The 14,501-nt window shown below is 37.3% G+C and overlaps 5 protein-coding genes across 5 annotated transcripts; 3 read left to right on the top strand and 2 right to left on the bottom strand.

The window, feature by feature from the left end:
* The first annotated feature begins 1,425 nt into the window (after positions 1 to 1,425).
* Positions 1,426 to 6,906, top strand: LOC103435398 (thiosulfate/3-mercaptopyruvate sulfurtransferase 1, mitochondrial-like). Its single transcript, XM_029102816.2, has 12 exons — positions 1,426 to 1,753; positions 2,697 to 2,885; positions 3,140 to 3,199; positions 3,366 to 3,428; positions 3,949 to 4,073; positions 4,202 to 4,364; positions 4,937 to 4,996; positions 5,135 to 5,193; positions 5,542 to 5,623; positions 5,749 to 5,812; positions 6,016 to 6,083; positions 6,491 to 6,906. Exons 1-12 carry the CDS (start codon positions 1,649 to 1,651, stop codon positions 6,596 to 6,598), a joined length of 1,146 nt encoding a protein of 381 aa, XP_028958649.1. The 5' UTR covers positions 1,426 to 1,648; the 3' UTR covers positions 6,599 to 6,906.
* Positions 6,907 to 7,002: 96 nt separating this feature from the next.
* LOC103435545 (transcription factor bHLH117-like) lies at positions 7,003 to 8,558 on the bottom strand. The gene is made up of 2 exons (XM_070821909.1): positions 7,830 to 8,558; positions 7,003 to 7,301 (listed from the first exon to the last, which is right to left on the bottom strand). The coding sequence occupies exons 1-2, from the start codon at positions 8,556 to 8,558 to the stop codon at positions 7,110 to 7,112; spliced, it is 921 nt and encodes a 306-aa protein (XP_070678010.1). The 3' UTR covers positions 7,003 to 7,109.
* Positions 8,559 to 9,998: 1,440 nt separating this feature from the next.
* Positions 9,999 to 12,817, top strand: LOC108169579 (patellin-4-like). The gene is made up of 4 exons (XM_070822644.1): positions 9,999 to 11,713; positions 11,817 to 11,950; positions 12,036 to 12,177; positions 12,270 to 12,817. Exons 1-4 carry the CDS (start codon positions 10,604 to 10,606, stop codon positions 12,522 to 12,524), a joined length of 1,641 nt encoding a protein of 546 aa, XP_070678745.1. The 5' UTR covers positions 9,999 to 10,603; the 3' UTR covers positions 12,525 to 12,817.
* On the top strand, positions 10,065 to 10,379 carry LOC139196236 (uncharacterized). Its single transcript, XM_070821910.1, has one exon. It carries the CDS (start codon positions 10,065 to 10,067, stop codon positions 10,377 to 10,379), a length of 315 nt encoding a protein of 104 aa, XP_070678011.1.
* Positions 12,818 to 13,615: 798 nt separating the features above from the next.
* Positions 13,616 to 14,065, bottom strand: LOC139196237 (L-ascorbate oxidase-like). The gene has a single exon (XM_070821911.1). The coding sequence runs from the start codon at positions 14,063 to 14,065 to the stop codon at positions 13,616 to 13,618; it is 450 nt and encodes a 149-aa protein (XP_070678012.1).
* Between the last annotated feature and the right edge of the window lie 436 nt (positions 14,066 to 14,501).

Raw genomic sequence — 14,501 nt, forward strand, 5'->3', positions numbered from 1 at the left:
TTTTTGAAAGAAGCACTAGATATATGCTTCTTACAAGAAGCACTTAAAAGTGTTTGTTCAAGATCTACTTGGATTTTATTAAGAGTTGATTTAAAAACATTTTCTCCAAATGTGTTTTCAAGTCATTTTAAATCACTTTCAAACGAGTTCTTGACAAGTTGTCTAATTTTTTAGTGGTTGTCTCCACCCTTCTATCTGAGATAAAACATGGACTTGAAGTAATTAATAGAAATCGACCCTTTAAAAAATGTATTGTATGAACGTATGAAATTTGACAAACTCATATTTACTTGATACAAGTTCTTGGATGTAATGATAATCAATCTCAATGTGTTTTATTCGAGCATAAACACATGATTTGTTGTCAGTGATACAGAGCTATTTCCAAAACATAAAAGTTGATGGTGTGGGCAGTGTGAAACCATTATCATGAAACAACTTGTAAGTCCTGGCATTTTCATCGACATAGATAGCCAATGATCTATCCAACCTTTGTGAAAGATTTTGCAAAAATGACACTCCATCTAATCAAATTTTGGCCAAGAAATATGTAACTGTCACTCATGATCTTTTATAAAAGGGTAATGCTAGATAGATCAAATTTTTAAATCAAATTGTGTAAACCAAATGATGTGGTTGATGATGATTGAATTATTAGTTAAATGTCGATTAATGTGCTTATTTCCTATTGGTGACACATCATTTGGTTTGTAAATTTGGTCTCTCTAATATATCTTTTATTAAACACATCCTGCTCAATTAGAGTCTGAATAAGCATGCATGTTGCATTATTTGTAATTTTGTAGTGTTTTCTCTTTATTCGAAATTCAACCACCGTTCGTTTCCAAAAAAATTACTTCTACTTCGTGGTTATAACAATTTTAGAATGGTTGTTTTAACTGGAGAACCTTGGTTGTTTTCTTTGTTTTAAGATAAAATAGAGAAACAAAAAAGGTCATGGGTATTTTGGTTATCTTGATTTTAAAGTTGGGTGTGCAAAGAAAATTATACCTTGAAAATGGGTGGGCCAATCCATAGAACATTTTCCTTGATGGAATTGTGGATGACAAATGCACGGAGGTGCCACGTTGCCTTTGGAACGAGGATCCTTTTGTGAGGATTCCGTCGTTCGTACATCGTATATCGTGCAGTTAAAAATTATTATAAATTTTTTTTATTTAAAATTGAATATAAACGGTATCTAACAAAAACTAATTGCATGATATACGATAAACGGACGTGATTAAATGATCTTTATGATCCTCACAAAGAGGATCCGGAAGGATCCTCATTATTGCCAAACGACTTTGAGTTTAGGGGGTCAATTATAAAAACTTTTAGTAAAAATGGCAAACACAGAAAAGAGAAAAAATTCAGGGGCATAAATGCAATTTTCCAGATGAAATCAAATCAAATTTAGCCTATGCTGGCTCATAAGTTTTAATCGTCCGAACAAGCCCCCACAAAATTCCGAGGAAATGAAGGCATAAAGTAAAATCCTGTCACCGTCCCATTGAGCTGCTGCTGTAGATAGATAGAGCCTAGAGGGAGACCCTTTGTCTTCTCTTTTACTGACACCTCGAGTAACCTCCTCCTCGTCCTCCTCCTAAAAGCCAAACCCTTTTAATTTCTATGGTCTTTTGAGTGAATGGCTTCATCTCTTTTCGCAAGGACTCTCCTGGGTCATCGCCTTTTCCACTCTTCCTCTCACTCTCTCTGCCAAAAGCCCCAATTTTTCACCTCCCTCTTCAATGTAAGTAGCAAGCTTCCTTTCTTTTCGTGTTTAATCTTCGATTTTGATTTGTGGGTTTTGTTCTTTTCGATAATATGCTTATTCCCTTTTGGTAAATTTTCGATCTTTTGGTTTTAGCCGGTCATTTTTCTTGCTCTATATATCTCAATTTTTGTATTTTGTTCATGGGTTTTAGTTTTATAAGTGAATTGAGTTTGGAAATTGGTCTGGAATGTTTGGGAGTGCTTTCCTGACAAGGGTTTTTCTTTGTTTGATCAGCTAAGTGATTTGTGGTAATGTTGTAGTTTACTATTGTGAAGGTGTTTAGTGTGATTGTTATGTAAATGGTCTTAGTTCCTGAATGTATTCAATGACCCTAGCAGCTCCGTTTGACTCCGGTAGCCATGAACTGGAAAGAAGGGAATTTGTTGGAGTCTGCTTGTATGTTTTCTAGATTCCCCCTTTGATTGTCGTTATGATATAAAGTGTTCGGTATTGTAGTTCTCGAAGTGATTTATTGGCTGTGTGTTTAATTAAATATTATATACACTACTTGGATATCGATTGATGTAGATTACTCTGTCTAATTTACATAACAAATTCGATCAAACCATTGAAAATCCTGTAGTTTCTTAGGCGGAAGAGCTTCCTTTAAAGATGTTTTTCTGGATTGAGTGATTACTGTGGAATCGTTGAGAAACATGTATTCTTCATAGTGTGCAAAGATTATTGCACAATCCTCTTTACCTAAAAACTCATGTTTTATTTTAAGAGGCCTTGTCTGAATCATCCACAATTGTTCGTCTTCTCTGTGATTCCATTTTGATTTGATTTGGGAAGTAGTTAACTTAATCATTACGTTTGTTTATTAATTTGAAATACGCTTTTCAGTTTGAGCAGTTTACTAAATCTAATATTTTTTCTTATGTCAAGATTTAATATAATTATTTTTCTGTCAATGCAGAAGGGAACAGAACACTTTCAAGCTGACCCTACCTATAGAAGATATAGAACATCTGCCTGGGTTCCTCGTGTTATGGCTTCATCAGTAGCTGGCGCAAGAGCTGATTTTTCAACACAATCTGTGTCGACAAAAGAGCCTGTTGTTTCTGTTGATTGGCTCCATGCTAACCTCAAAGAGCCTGATCTGAAGGTACCGTGTTTTGGCTTGTTTATACTGAACTATTTATTCATCCTTCCCTTTCTTCCACTGGAGTGTAAGTCTGGAATAAGTTGAAGATATTACTAACGAATGCTTGATTATATGTAATTTTTTTCAATTGGTTCATAATGTATGTTGTCATCATCATGATTTTCTAATTGGAGATGGCACTTCTGTTCTGCTTTCCTATATGCTTCCTTTTTCCCTATGCATGTTGGTAAACTATTTTTAGTTATCTACTTCAGGTGCTAGATGCATCTTGGTATATGCCTGATGAGCAAAGGAATCCAATTCAAGAGTATCAGGTGCTCACCAAGCTTTCTGGACTGATGCTGTCATGTGATAATTCTTAATAATATCTGTATCAATGGATTCAATTCCAATCTTGTTCTAAGATCTTCATGTTATTTCGTATTGCTTCATTTTCCACTACGGCTCATTTTGGTCAATTAAACCTCTTCGTCATGACAGGTTGCTCACATTCCTGGTGCACTTTTCTTTGACGTGGATGGAATATCAGATCGCAATACTAAAGTAAGATGTTTTCTATTCTATGTTTCTTGTCAAAATATGATATCAGATCGCACTAGCATCACTAGCAATGAATGCTAGTGTTGGATGTTGAAATCAGCAGCCTTATTTTCTTTGCTTCTTGAGCTTCATTCTGGCCCTTTTTTCACATTAGGGAAATAAGGATGAAACTAGTATGGCCACAAAACGCCTGAGTCTATTTTCTTAACGTGCCAACTATATTCTTAGCGATTTATTTCATTCCACTAGTTTGAATTAACTTAGAAATACATTCTTATTAGCCATTTTGGAGAAGAATTCAGATTATATGATTAAGCTGTTAATATTAATCTGATGAATGACTGTTGACCAAAAAAAAAATATGATGAATGATTCTTCATGTCAACAAATTCTGATGAATAGTTCTTGATGTTGTTCTTATGAGTGTGTGGGCCATGATGGCCAGGCATACACACCACTTTTCTAACTATCTTGCTCTTTCCTGTTCTCTCTTATTGAAGACTAGAATTATGACTTGTAACAGTTACCGCATATGTTACCATCAGAGGAAGCCTTTGCTGCTGCTGTTTCTGCTCTTGGCATTGAGAACAAAGATGATCTTGTTGTGTATGATGGAAAAGGGATCTTTAGTGCAGCTCGTGTGTGGTGGTAAGTTATGGGACTGATTCGGAAGATTTAAAGTTTTAACTCATCTGAAATGTGATAAAAAAAAATTGTGTTTTACGCTTTTTCATTGTGTTACAATCTAATGTTTCATTTCCTTATAAAAATGAAAGGATGTTCCGAGTATTTGGCCATGACAGAGTTTGGGTTTTAGATGGAGGCCTGCCAAGGTGGCGTGCATCTGGATTTGATGTTGAATCTAGTGCCTCTGGTGATGCAATTTTGAAAGCTAGTGCTGCCAGTGAGGCAATAGAGAAAATATACAAGGGACAAGCAGTAAGTTCATTATATACTTGTCTCTGAAAACAGTTATGTTTTAACGCTGACCGGGATTTTGGAATTCTCTGACTCCAAAAGCCATTAGCATATGGTTATGGTTATTACAGTATGTTTTGTGAAATCTAGATGTTGTTCTTTTTATTTATGTTTTTCATAGTTTTATTGTGGACGCTTAAGCCAGGATAAATGTCTTAAATCATAGGTTCTCTCTTTTTTTTTCACTTCCTCAATTCTTGTAGTGTCTGTTTGCAGTCTACTTTCTCTATACCTTGTACATTGTAGATTTTCTTGAGATCTAGAAAATTGCAATTCTCTCCTCTAGGGACATAAGTAAAGAAATTTGGAAGTTTGATGGGGGGTTGAGCTGTTGAATGTTATCCTAGAGTTAAGAACTTTAGTTTTCCATTCTTTGGGAAAAGGAGGGTGTAGGGTTCGGTCAGTCCTTGAAGGTCGCATGTCGACTAAATTGACCTTGTCTGACGTGACGCTTTTCCTAAGTTTTTATGATAACATGTGATAGTTTTCAAGGCTGCTTGTGATGGTTTTGGGGAAGAATTTTTGTTCTGCAGGTTGGGCCCACCACATTTGAGACTAAGTTTCAGCCACATCTTGTCTGGACTCTTGATCAGGTTTGGTTTCTCTATCTTAATTGACTAGTAAAGGTGCATATCTTGAATTCAGCCCTGAAATTTGTGGCAAGTATGGGTTTACCTTTTTTTTTTTTTTTTTATATACTCTCATTTTATACTTCCAACTGTATTTTTCAGGTTAGAAAAAATGTTGAGGAAGGAAGTCACCAACATATAGATGCCCGATCAAAGGCCAGGTATTCTTTATGCTAAATCAACTAATATGAAGCTTGAGTAATTCTTGGTCTGTTTTATTTTCCCGGTAATTGTGTAAATCATCAGCTGGAACGTGTTCATTCATGCATTGTGAAATAATAATCTTGATTGAGATAATATAACAGTATGTTGAGCACTCAAAATTTTCTCTGCCTCACACAAAGGAACTTATGCAGATTATATGGAGACATTTTATTAGAGTTCTTTTCCTATTTGTGATGTGTTTTAAAAAAAAAAAAAAATTAGATTACATGATCTTTGAAGGCCTATTTTCTGATTATTGTTCTTGCATTAACAATCTTGGATTTGACGGAAATTTGGTGTTGCAGGTTCGATGGAACTGCATTAGAGCCTCGAAAAGGCATAAGAAGTGGTCATGTGCCTGGAAGCAAGTGCATTCCTTTTCCACAGGTAAAAATATCAAATTCTTGTGTTACCTCTTATTCCTTTTGAAACTGCAACAAAGTCTAGTTGGGTGTGTAAAAAACGGTATGCTGCATAAGCTGTTGAGTAACAAATGGGTTCTTTCCTTGCAGTTGTTGGATTCTTCAGCGACACTCTTACCAGCAGATAAGCTGAAAGCCCGATTTGATGAAGAAGGTAATAACTTCTTTGTTTTATTATTACTTTTTTGCTGTAGTCTTAGATCTTGAATACTTTTGTATGTACCCTTAGCTGCTCTACAGTTTCCAAGCGTTGTCTCCTTTTTTAAACATAAAAACTCAACCGCAGACAAATATTTTAATTGGTCACAAGGTATCTGTCTGTTATTATTAATTAATGACCCTAACCTCATGCTGCAGGTATCTCCTTGGAAAGCCCTGTCGTTACTTCATGTGGTACTGGTGTGACAGCTTGCATTCTTGCATTGGTAATCTCTCTCTCTCTCTCTCTCTCTCTCTCTGCATACCCAGCACCCACTAAATTTCTTGGAAGTATTAGAGCTGCAGAGATGATTTTTTTTTTTTTTTCAATAGTTGATCATGAACGTAGAGGTCGCACTTGGTGCGATGGCAAGTGCCTTCGCCCATGAGCGGTAGGTCTCGGGTTCAAGACTTGGGAGCAGCCTCTCCATAAATGGGGGTAAGGCTAGCCGACATTCACCTCTCCCAGACCCTGCGTAAAACGGGAGCCTTGTGCACTGGGTACGACCTTTTTAGTTGATCATGAACGTAAACAATGGTTTTATTTTTCCAGTTACGTTCTTTTAATAAATATTTTAGCAAGGAACCATGCCGCATTTATTCCTACTTCTCGTATTCATGTGCTCTCTTTCAGGGCCTTCATCGACTTGGTAAGCCTGATGTACCAGTCTATGATGGATCGTGGACTGAATGGGGAGCGCAGTCCGACACACCCGTCGACAGTTCTACAGAAAGTGCGTAATGGAGCGGTATTGCCGGACGCTAGTTGGAACCATGAACAGCCTGGGGTTTGCCCCCAATACTCAGATTACAACGAAAGAGGTTGCATCTCAATTAAGACATCCGGTATAAGTCATGCTATCGAATTGCAACCTGTGTTTTTCTTGTTAAAATCTCAACCTTTAGTCCCCTCCTTTGTTTGAACACTGATGAGAATCTTATGTGACACATGAATCAAAGCAGCAGAAATAATCCTTTGTGGTAAATATTTCAAGTCGAAAACCATGTACTCTTCCTGGCTTGATAAAGTAAATAAGTTTTGTTTCCATATTTCTTGAACTTTTCACTCTTCATTTCCTTGTTGAAGATGATTTTCGGCAATTTTTTTTTCCGTTTCCGACGCCATTACAGAAAATGGCTGCTGGATATATATTTTCAAGAGATGAAAAGATACATACGAACACCGAACAGAAACTAGAATACGATCTCGATTCGAAGAGAGAAACATCATATTTACATGCATAAAATTCTTGTCAAGTTGTAGATGTGAGCAGTAGGTTGAGATTGTTGGAGAGTGAAGGCTTTGATTGAGCATCAAAGTGTTCTGCTAGTATCGCCACAAACTTCTTTGGGACCAGGCAGTTATTCTCCAAATATAGCTTCTCTTGAAGAACAGGAGATGCAACTACTTGCAGCTCTTCAATGGGAGGAGCTTCTTTCAATTCCTGCACGCATAAGATCTTATGTTATAAACAGTTTTATAAGTTTTCTTTTAAGCAGTTGGAAAATTATTTCCGCACGCTCTCTCGACCACTTTGACTCCTCTTGTTTTTAGCTACAAGATTGAATCGAGGAACAAAAACGAGCATGGGCGTGGAGGACAAAAACGGAGTGTGAAAATTATTTTCAAGTTAAGCAATCTAGTATCGTCTACACTCGAATTCAGGCTTCTGAAATAAGCAAAGACAAGATTGGAAAAAAGGGTTATTCAAGCAGGATTAATTGTTAATAATTATTCATTATTTTAATCATCATAATCATTAAGATAATCGGATTTACAGAAATAAAATGATAAAAAGAAAAAACAAAGGCTAAAAAAAGAGCTGGATAAATGGATTTGATGTTACGTGTACATATCTCAAATTGAAATTATTTCGAGTGTGACGGTCAGATATAAATAAACAAAGAAATAATAGTAACTAGACTTTTGGATGGTGGAAGTAAAATTTAGAAGGAAAAACTCAGGAAAATACCTTGAATGACCCCATGAGTTGAAGAATCCCAACTTGGGCCTGCAAGTACTTGACATAGTTGTAAGCAGCAGTGAGCATCTCAGCTGTGTTCATCTTACTTCCTCCAGGAACAAGCTTCCCTAGCGCTTGAGTCTTCTCTGTGATCTTCCTCCTCCTTTCTCTAGCCGCTATACTCTGAGCTGACACACATTTTTCACCCACTTTTTTCTTATTAGCAACATTAGTTATACTCTCGTGTCCATGATTAATGTTTGCTCCTGCGCTATTAGTTAAATCCTCCGGAAGTTGATCGAATTTGGGAAGTGGAGTAGGAAAAAACTTGGGCACAGGCATCAACGAGGGTAGCGGACACAAATTTGGAACAAACCCATTAGAAAGAGTAAAATCCGGTGAGAAGCAATCTTGGAAACATTTTTGGCGTTTCGGGTTGGGGTAGGGATTGAAATCAGGGGCAGTGAGAGAGAAACTATTATGTGGGAGAAGAAGATGATCATCAGTAGTAGTATCATGATCATGATTTTCAAGGTTTAGAAGATCGTAGGGGTCATACCATGAATGATATTCATCAACAAAGCTGTTGGAAAAGTTGGAATTAATATTATACTCGGAATAATAATAATATTGAAGGAAGTCTGCTGTTAAGAGCTCTGCTTCCAAGTTTTGTTGGAAACAATTAGTGATCGTCATCTCTGAGTCGAAAGCCTGAGGAGGCAATGGACTCAAGGCCATGAAATATATGTGCTTAAAACCTGAAAAAAAGAGAGAGGAAGTAAAAGAAATTAGAAAATGAACACAGCATAGAGAAATTAAGTATACGTAATTAAGATTTTAACCATGCATGCATAATAAGATGTTTAATATTTCGTCCAGAAGCTGTACGTGTACAAGGCGAGTACGAAAAGGAAGTATATACATAGCGATTCGTAGATAGCTAGATTCTTGAAAAGAGAGTAAAACTGCAAGCAGTGAGAGAGAGGGAGAGAGAGAGAGAGAGAGAGAGAATTGTACCTGAGAAGATACTGTGTAAGGTGAAAATGTTGGTTGTTGTACAAGAGTAGACAGAAGCAGACCTAAACAAGACCTGAGATAGAATTACCACTAATTAACTGCTACAACTTATAAAAACCGACTTAATCCTTAATTACTTGTGAGAGAGAGAGAGAGAGAGAGAGAGAGAGAGTATTGAGAAAAAAGTGGAGGTTGAGGGTTGGAACGGTTACCAAATAACAACCTGCGCGGGAAAGTCTAGGGTTTTTAGCTTATCTTAACTGTAAGTGAAAACCGCTATACATGGTGGCTGCAATGCCCTAACTTTTACCTAGTGCATATATAGCCTTAGGACAAAAGACTATAGTTTATCTTGTTAATTTCAAGGACTGAAAATTAAAAGGATTAACATTGACCTAAGGGGAAAGGGTTTAATTACGACATCAGTATGCTTAGGTTTTTTTTTATTGCATTTGCTTAGTTAATTACATAGTCTAATTAAATATGGTCCCGCTAGCGTTATTTAGGTGCACTTTACATACGTCATACAATATTGGAACCTATGATCCAAAATGCCGACAAATTTATGAACTCAAATATATTAGATGAAGAAAATATCATTATTCATTCTAGTTTTTAATTTTGCTAACATGATTAATTAGTGTTGCTATTAGAACCACATTACTGATCACTTCTCTATTACAAGTGAGTCTCTCATACATAGGTGAAGCTCATCTCTATTAAAGAGACCATCAATATATTTGGTGCAACTATTCTTAATGATATATATGTCAAGTTAAGATTGGCCATTGCTAATTTTATCTATATGAAAATATTGACTATTAATCTATACTAATCTGAAATGGCATATACCACACAAAACCGTGATTGCCACCCCATGTATACCAGTTCAACCTTAAAATTTGGAATCTGAGATTTGTGGTGGGTATAGTGACCGAATATTGCTCTCTCACTTAATAATTTGGCATGTTTGTCAAAGGTTAATCTAGAAACATTACTTTAGATCCAAGAAATCTCACACTCTCGTTTAGAACCGTTCGTTTAACACCAAATATAGAAGAAAAGGAGAAAACAGTGGAGAAAAACAGGGTCAGACTGTAAGGCCTTGGTTCATCTTCTCTCAATCTTCAATCTTCTCACGTCAATACATTAATTGTCCTTTATATTTTATTTTAGTTTAAAAAATTTCAAAGTAAAACACTAAGTTCTATCTGGTAAAGTTCAATCATGGCAACGGGAGAGAAGATTGAAGAGCCTGGAAAGGATAATAAAGTCACTCATTCTGAAGAACAAGAAAAAGAGTTATCCAAGGATATCCAAGAGAAGGGTAATGAAGCAAAGGATTTGAAAAATGTTGGGGAAAGTGGTGAATCTAAAAAGAATGAGGATGTCACTAAGAAGGCGGTGGCCGAGGAGAAGAAGAAGAAGAATGAGGATGAAATACAGAAGAAGAACAATGCAGTTGAAAAGGGAGATGAGAAAAGTTCAACAATGGCGATAGAAAAAAAGCTAGAAAATCCCCAGGAGGATGTGAAAATGTAGGTGAGGCTGGTGAATCTAAAAAGGATGAGGGTGTAATTGAAAAGGAGGTGGTGGAGGAGAAGAAGGCGAGTGAAGGTGAAACGAGGGAGATTGTGGTGGAGGAGAAGGCTAATGAAGGAGAAATTGAGGATGTGGTATTGGAAGAGAAGAACAATGATCAGGTTGAAAAAGTTGAGAAAAGCTCATCATTCTGGGACTTAAAAGAGCAAGAGAAAAGGGCTTTGATGGAGCTGAGATCCAAGCTCGAAAACGCAATACTTGAGAACAAGTTGTTTGAGGGAAATAAGAAGAAAATGGTGGAGCATGAGAAGGAAAAGGTATTGGAGAAGGAATGTGGAGAGAAAGAGAAAGTAATAGAGAGTGAGCCTGTGAAGGAAGCTGAGAAAGAGAAAGAAAGTTCCGAGAAAGTAGAAGAGGTTGAAGAAAAGGGAAAGATATGTGAGAAGGCAGGTGGGGAGGAGGAGAAAATCAATGAGGGGAAAGGAGAGGAAAATGCTATGAAAGAAGCTGAGAAAGAGAAGGATAGTTTGACGAAAGTAGAAGAAATTGAAGAAAAGGGAAAGATATCGAAGAAGGAAGGTGGAGAGACGAAGAAAATAAATGAGGGGAAAGGAGATGAAATAGTCGTGGAAAAAACTGTGAAGGAGAAGGAAGGCTCTAAGGAGATAGAAGAAAAGTTAGTAGTAAAAGAAGAGAAACAATACGGCGATAAACCTTCCAAGCAAGAAGACGAGGAAAATGCGGAAAAGGCAGAAGAAGGCCTGAAAGAGAACAACAATGAGGCTATTGATCAGGATAGAAAGCTTGACGTTATCGATAAGGATATCACAATTTGGGGGGTACCCTTATTGCCTAGTAAAGGAGATAGTGGCACTGATGTGATACTATTGAAGTTCTTAAGGGCTAGGGAGTTCGATGTCTATGATGCTTTCGAGATGTTGAGGAATACGCTCCAATGGAGGAAGGACAACAAGGTGGATTCGATCTTGGATGAAGAATTTGGTGACGATCTTGGTTCCATAGGGTGTATGAATGGTGTGGGTCGTGAAGGACATCCGGTTTGTTATAGTAATTTTAAGCTGCTTGGGGATGAAGGGGTGTATGACAAAATACTAGGGACTGAAAAGAATCGCGATATGTTTATAAGGCGGAGGGTTCAACTGATGGAGAAAGCAATTCAGAAGCTCGACTTTAAGCCTGGTGGAGTGTCCTCAATCCTCCTAGTCAATGATCTTAAGGACATGCCTGGTCCTTCTAAGAAAGAGCTTCGACATGCTACAAAGCAGGTTGTCGGGATACTTCAGGACAACTATCCTGAATTTGTTGCAAGAAATGTAAGATCCTTCTTTTCATGAGCCTTCAAATTTTCATCCATACAATTTTCTTTATATCATGCCTTGCAATGCAAGTAATGGAACATTTTACATTTTGGTGTAGATCTTCATCAATGTTCCATTCTGGTACTATGCCTTAAGTGCTACTAGCGCTGTCCTATTGCCTTTCTTAACTCCAAGAACCAACAGCAAAGTTGTCTTCGCACGCCCGTCCAGGGTCACAGAAATCTTGCTCAAGTAACATCCTTAGCTTCATACAGCACTAATTGTTGATTGGCCTATTAGAAAGTATTGAACTAAAACTTATGATTATTCATTACAGGTATATAGCTGCAGAGGAACTACCGGTCCATTATGGCGGGCTGAAGCGGGAAGATGAGTTTGATTTCTCAACTGAAGATGCTTCCGCAGAGATTACTGTTTATCAATCATCATCAGAAACTGTTCAAATCCCTGTACCAGAGGTATGTGCACTCAAAAAAAATTATTCAATCTTGTGGCTACTATATATCAAACCCGGAACCATAATAATATGTTGATGGTTGATGCGAAACAGGCAGGAACAACTTTAAAGTGGGAAATTACCGTGTTGGGTTGGGAAGTACACTACAAGGAAGAATTCTTTCCAACTGATGAGGGATCATATGGCATTATCATTCAAAAGGGCAGGAGGCTTAGTGCGCAAGAGGGTTCTCTCCGAAATTCTTTCTCGAACAACGAACCTGGAAACGTTCTTTTAACAATTGAGAACGGATCATTGATGAAGAAGAAACGCGTTTGTTATCGATACAAGGTCAAGAATGGTTCTTGAGAAATTGTACTCAGTCTGAAAAGTGTTTATGAAATTGTTCAAGATAGGCAGTATGCCTGGGAAGTCCCATACAATAAGTTACATAGGTAGCACAAGTTTTCTTTTAGTAATGACAACGTTATTTAACACAGCATTGTTTTGGCCGTGTAATTTGTGAATGTGTTTCCACTCGGAATTGGATGACATTTTTTCTATGAATTTTTGGAGGATGATATTCATATGTAAACTAGTCGCCGGCAACAATTTTGTGTTGTTGGCGGCGCAGCCATATTTATGAATCTTCAAGTTTTGTTTGTAGATCAATCATTGACGCGCACAATACTTCTTCTAAAAAATTTGTTAAACCCTAAACAAATTGGATGGAACTAGGCCTGAGTTTCAGCCGGAACGGATCGAATATGTTTCTAAATATAATACAAAAAGTTTTGAAAATGAATTCAATTCTAATTTTGGAATCTCATAATTATGAGAGTTACAAGACTTCATCAATACCAAGTTTAAAAGTACCTCATCTAAAAGTTTGATAAAGCTCTTGTCAACGATCGCGTGGCCTAATGGATAAGACGCTGGCCTACGGTGCGGGAGATTGTGGGTTCGAGTCCCATCGCGATCGTTCTTTGTTTTAATCGTTCATTTTGCTGAGTGCAATTTCTTGTTCTTCATGTTGAAATTAAATGGGGGCAGAATTGGAAAATCAGTTTTCTTCACTCTATTCTCATTAGCAATGCTAAAATTACAAATTTTTAATTACAGTGAATTCATGATTTTTCAGTCTCACTACGAGTTTATGAAAATTTTAGAACATTTATCCTCCAGCCATAAATGAATTTTTTTTTCTTAAAAAATTAGACAACTGATGGAAAACCACGGTTATCGAATAAATAAATTAAATGTTACTAACAATTTTTTTTATATATACAATACAAGTGATAATAGAGGAGATAAAGATTAGAACATAAAACTTCCAACGGAGGGTTAGTGACGCTCTCAACCACGATTTTTCGAGGTTTAATTGAATTTCTTTAAAATTGAATATGATTCATACATGGAAAAATGATTTGCTCGTATCTTTAGAAAAGAATCACTAATTTCTACGGTGAATGGAAACCTTTGGTTTCTCCACAGCCCATAACAGAAGAGGGCAGCTTTCCCACCTTCTCCACCCCTTCTTCAAACACCACCCCCATTCCCATATAGAAATGTGACTGTATATGGCAATGAAATGCCCAAACACCTGGATTATCAGCTCTAAATCTCAATGCAGTCCAACCGTAAGGATGTACCGGCACCGTGTTCTTCTTAATCGGATTCACAAGATTGTACTTCCCAACATCCTTCTTGATGTCAAACTTGCCTGTCCCGTATCCCAGCACCCAAAAATCATGTCCATGGAGATGCCACGGATGCGTCTCGCTGTTGTTCACTGTCATAGTGTTTGCATTCTGTAAAATAACATCCACCGTGCTGTTGAACCTCAACCGGTATATCCCATTGCTTGAAGTAGCATTTACATTCTTAGCAACGCTGTATGTTTGTACCATACTTGACCAATCCCGAAACTACCGAGCACCGGCCAACGCTATACTGTCAAGGACCCAGAAGAGTTCCCCTCCGACCAGGAGGCCAATCACTACTCGACACGTGTCAAGATTAGAAGCCAATCAGAGCGCAGCACGTGTCGACATCAAGAACCAATCACAACATGACACATGTCAATGTGACAAAGCTACAAGTTTTTCTATAAATAGGGGTCATTCCCCCACAATATTGCCTAATGCCATTTTGTGTTAAATCATTCACAAGAACTCACTAAATTGAGAGCTTGATCCTTTGTACTTGTGTAAGCCCTTCACTACTAATAAGAACTCCTCTACTCCGTGGACGTAGCCAATCTGGGTGAACCACGTACATCCTGTGTTTGCTTCTCTGTCTCTATTCATTCACGTACTTATCCTCACTAGTGACTGAAGCTACCAA

The sequence above is a fragment of the Malus domestica genome, chromosome 05 (assembly GCF_042453785.1).
Source record: "Malus domestica chromosome 05, GDT2T_hap1".
Classification (NCBI taxonomy): Eukaryota; Viridiplantae; Streptophyta; class Magnoliopsida; order Rosales; family Rosaceae; genus Malus; species Malus domestica.

Excerpts from the sequence above, each read along its gene's own strand:
- LOC103435398 (XM_029102816.2), top strand. The coding sequence starts at position 1,649 with ATGGCTTCATCTCTTTTCGCAAGGACTCTCCTGGGTCATCGCCTTTTC. Across the intron at positions 2,886-3,139 it reads TCAAAGAGCCTGATCTGAAG|GTGCTAGATGCATCTTGGTA; the intron begins GTACCGTGTTTT and ends TATCTACTTCAG. Across the intron at positions 5,194-5,541 it reads GATGCCCGATCAAAGGCCAG|GTTCGATGGAACTGCATTAG; the intron begins GTATTCTTTATG and ends TTGGTGTTGCAG.
- LOC103435545 (XM_070821909.1), bottom strand. The coding sequence starts at position 8,558 with ATGGCCTTGAGTCCATTGCCTCCTCAGGCTTTCGACTCAGAGATGACG. Across the intron at positions 7,302-7,829 it reads AACTCATGGGGTCATTCAAG|GAATTGAAAGAAGCTCCTCC; the intron begins GTATTTTCCTGA and ends TTATGCGTGCAG.
- LOC139196236 (XM_070821910.1), top strand. The coding sequence starts at position 10,065 with ATGGCAACGGGAGAGAAGATTGAAGAGCCTGGAAAGGATAATAAAGTC.
- LOC108169579 (XM_070822644.1), top strand. The coding sequence starts at position 10,604 with ATGGAGCTGAGATCCAAGCTCGAAAACGCAATACTTGAGAACAAGTTG. Across the intron at positions 11,951-12,035 it reads GTCACAGAAATCTTGCTCAA|GTATATAGCTGCAGAGGAAC; the intron begins GTAACATCCTTA and ends TATTCATTACAG. Across the intron at positions 12,178-12,269 it reads TTCAAATCCCTGTACCAGAG|GCAGGAACAACTTTAAAGTG; the intron begins GTATGTGCACTC and ends GATGCGAAACAG.
- LOC139196237 (XM_070821911.1), bottom strand. The coding sequence starts at position 14,065 with ATGGTACAAACATACAGCGTTGCTAAGAATGTAAATGCTACTTCAAGC.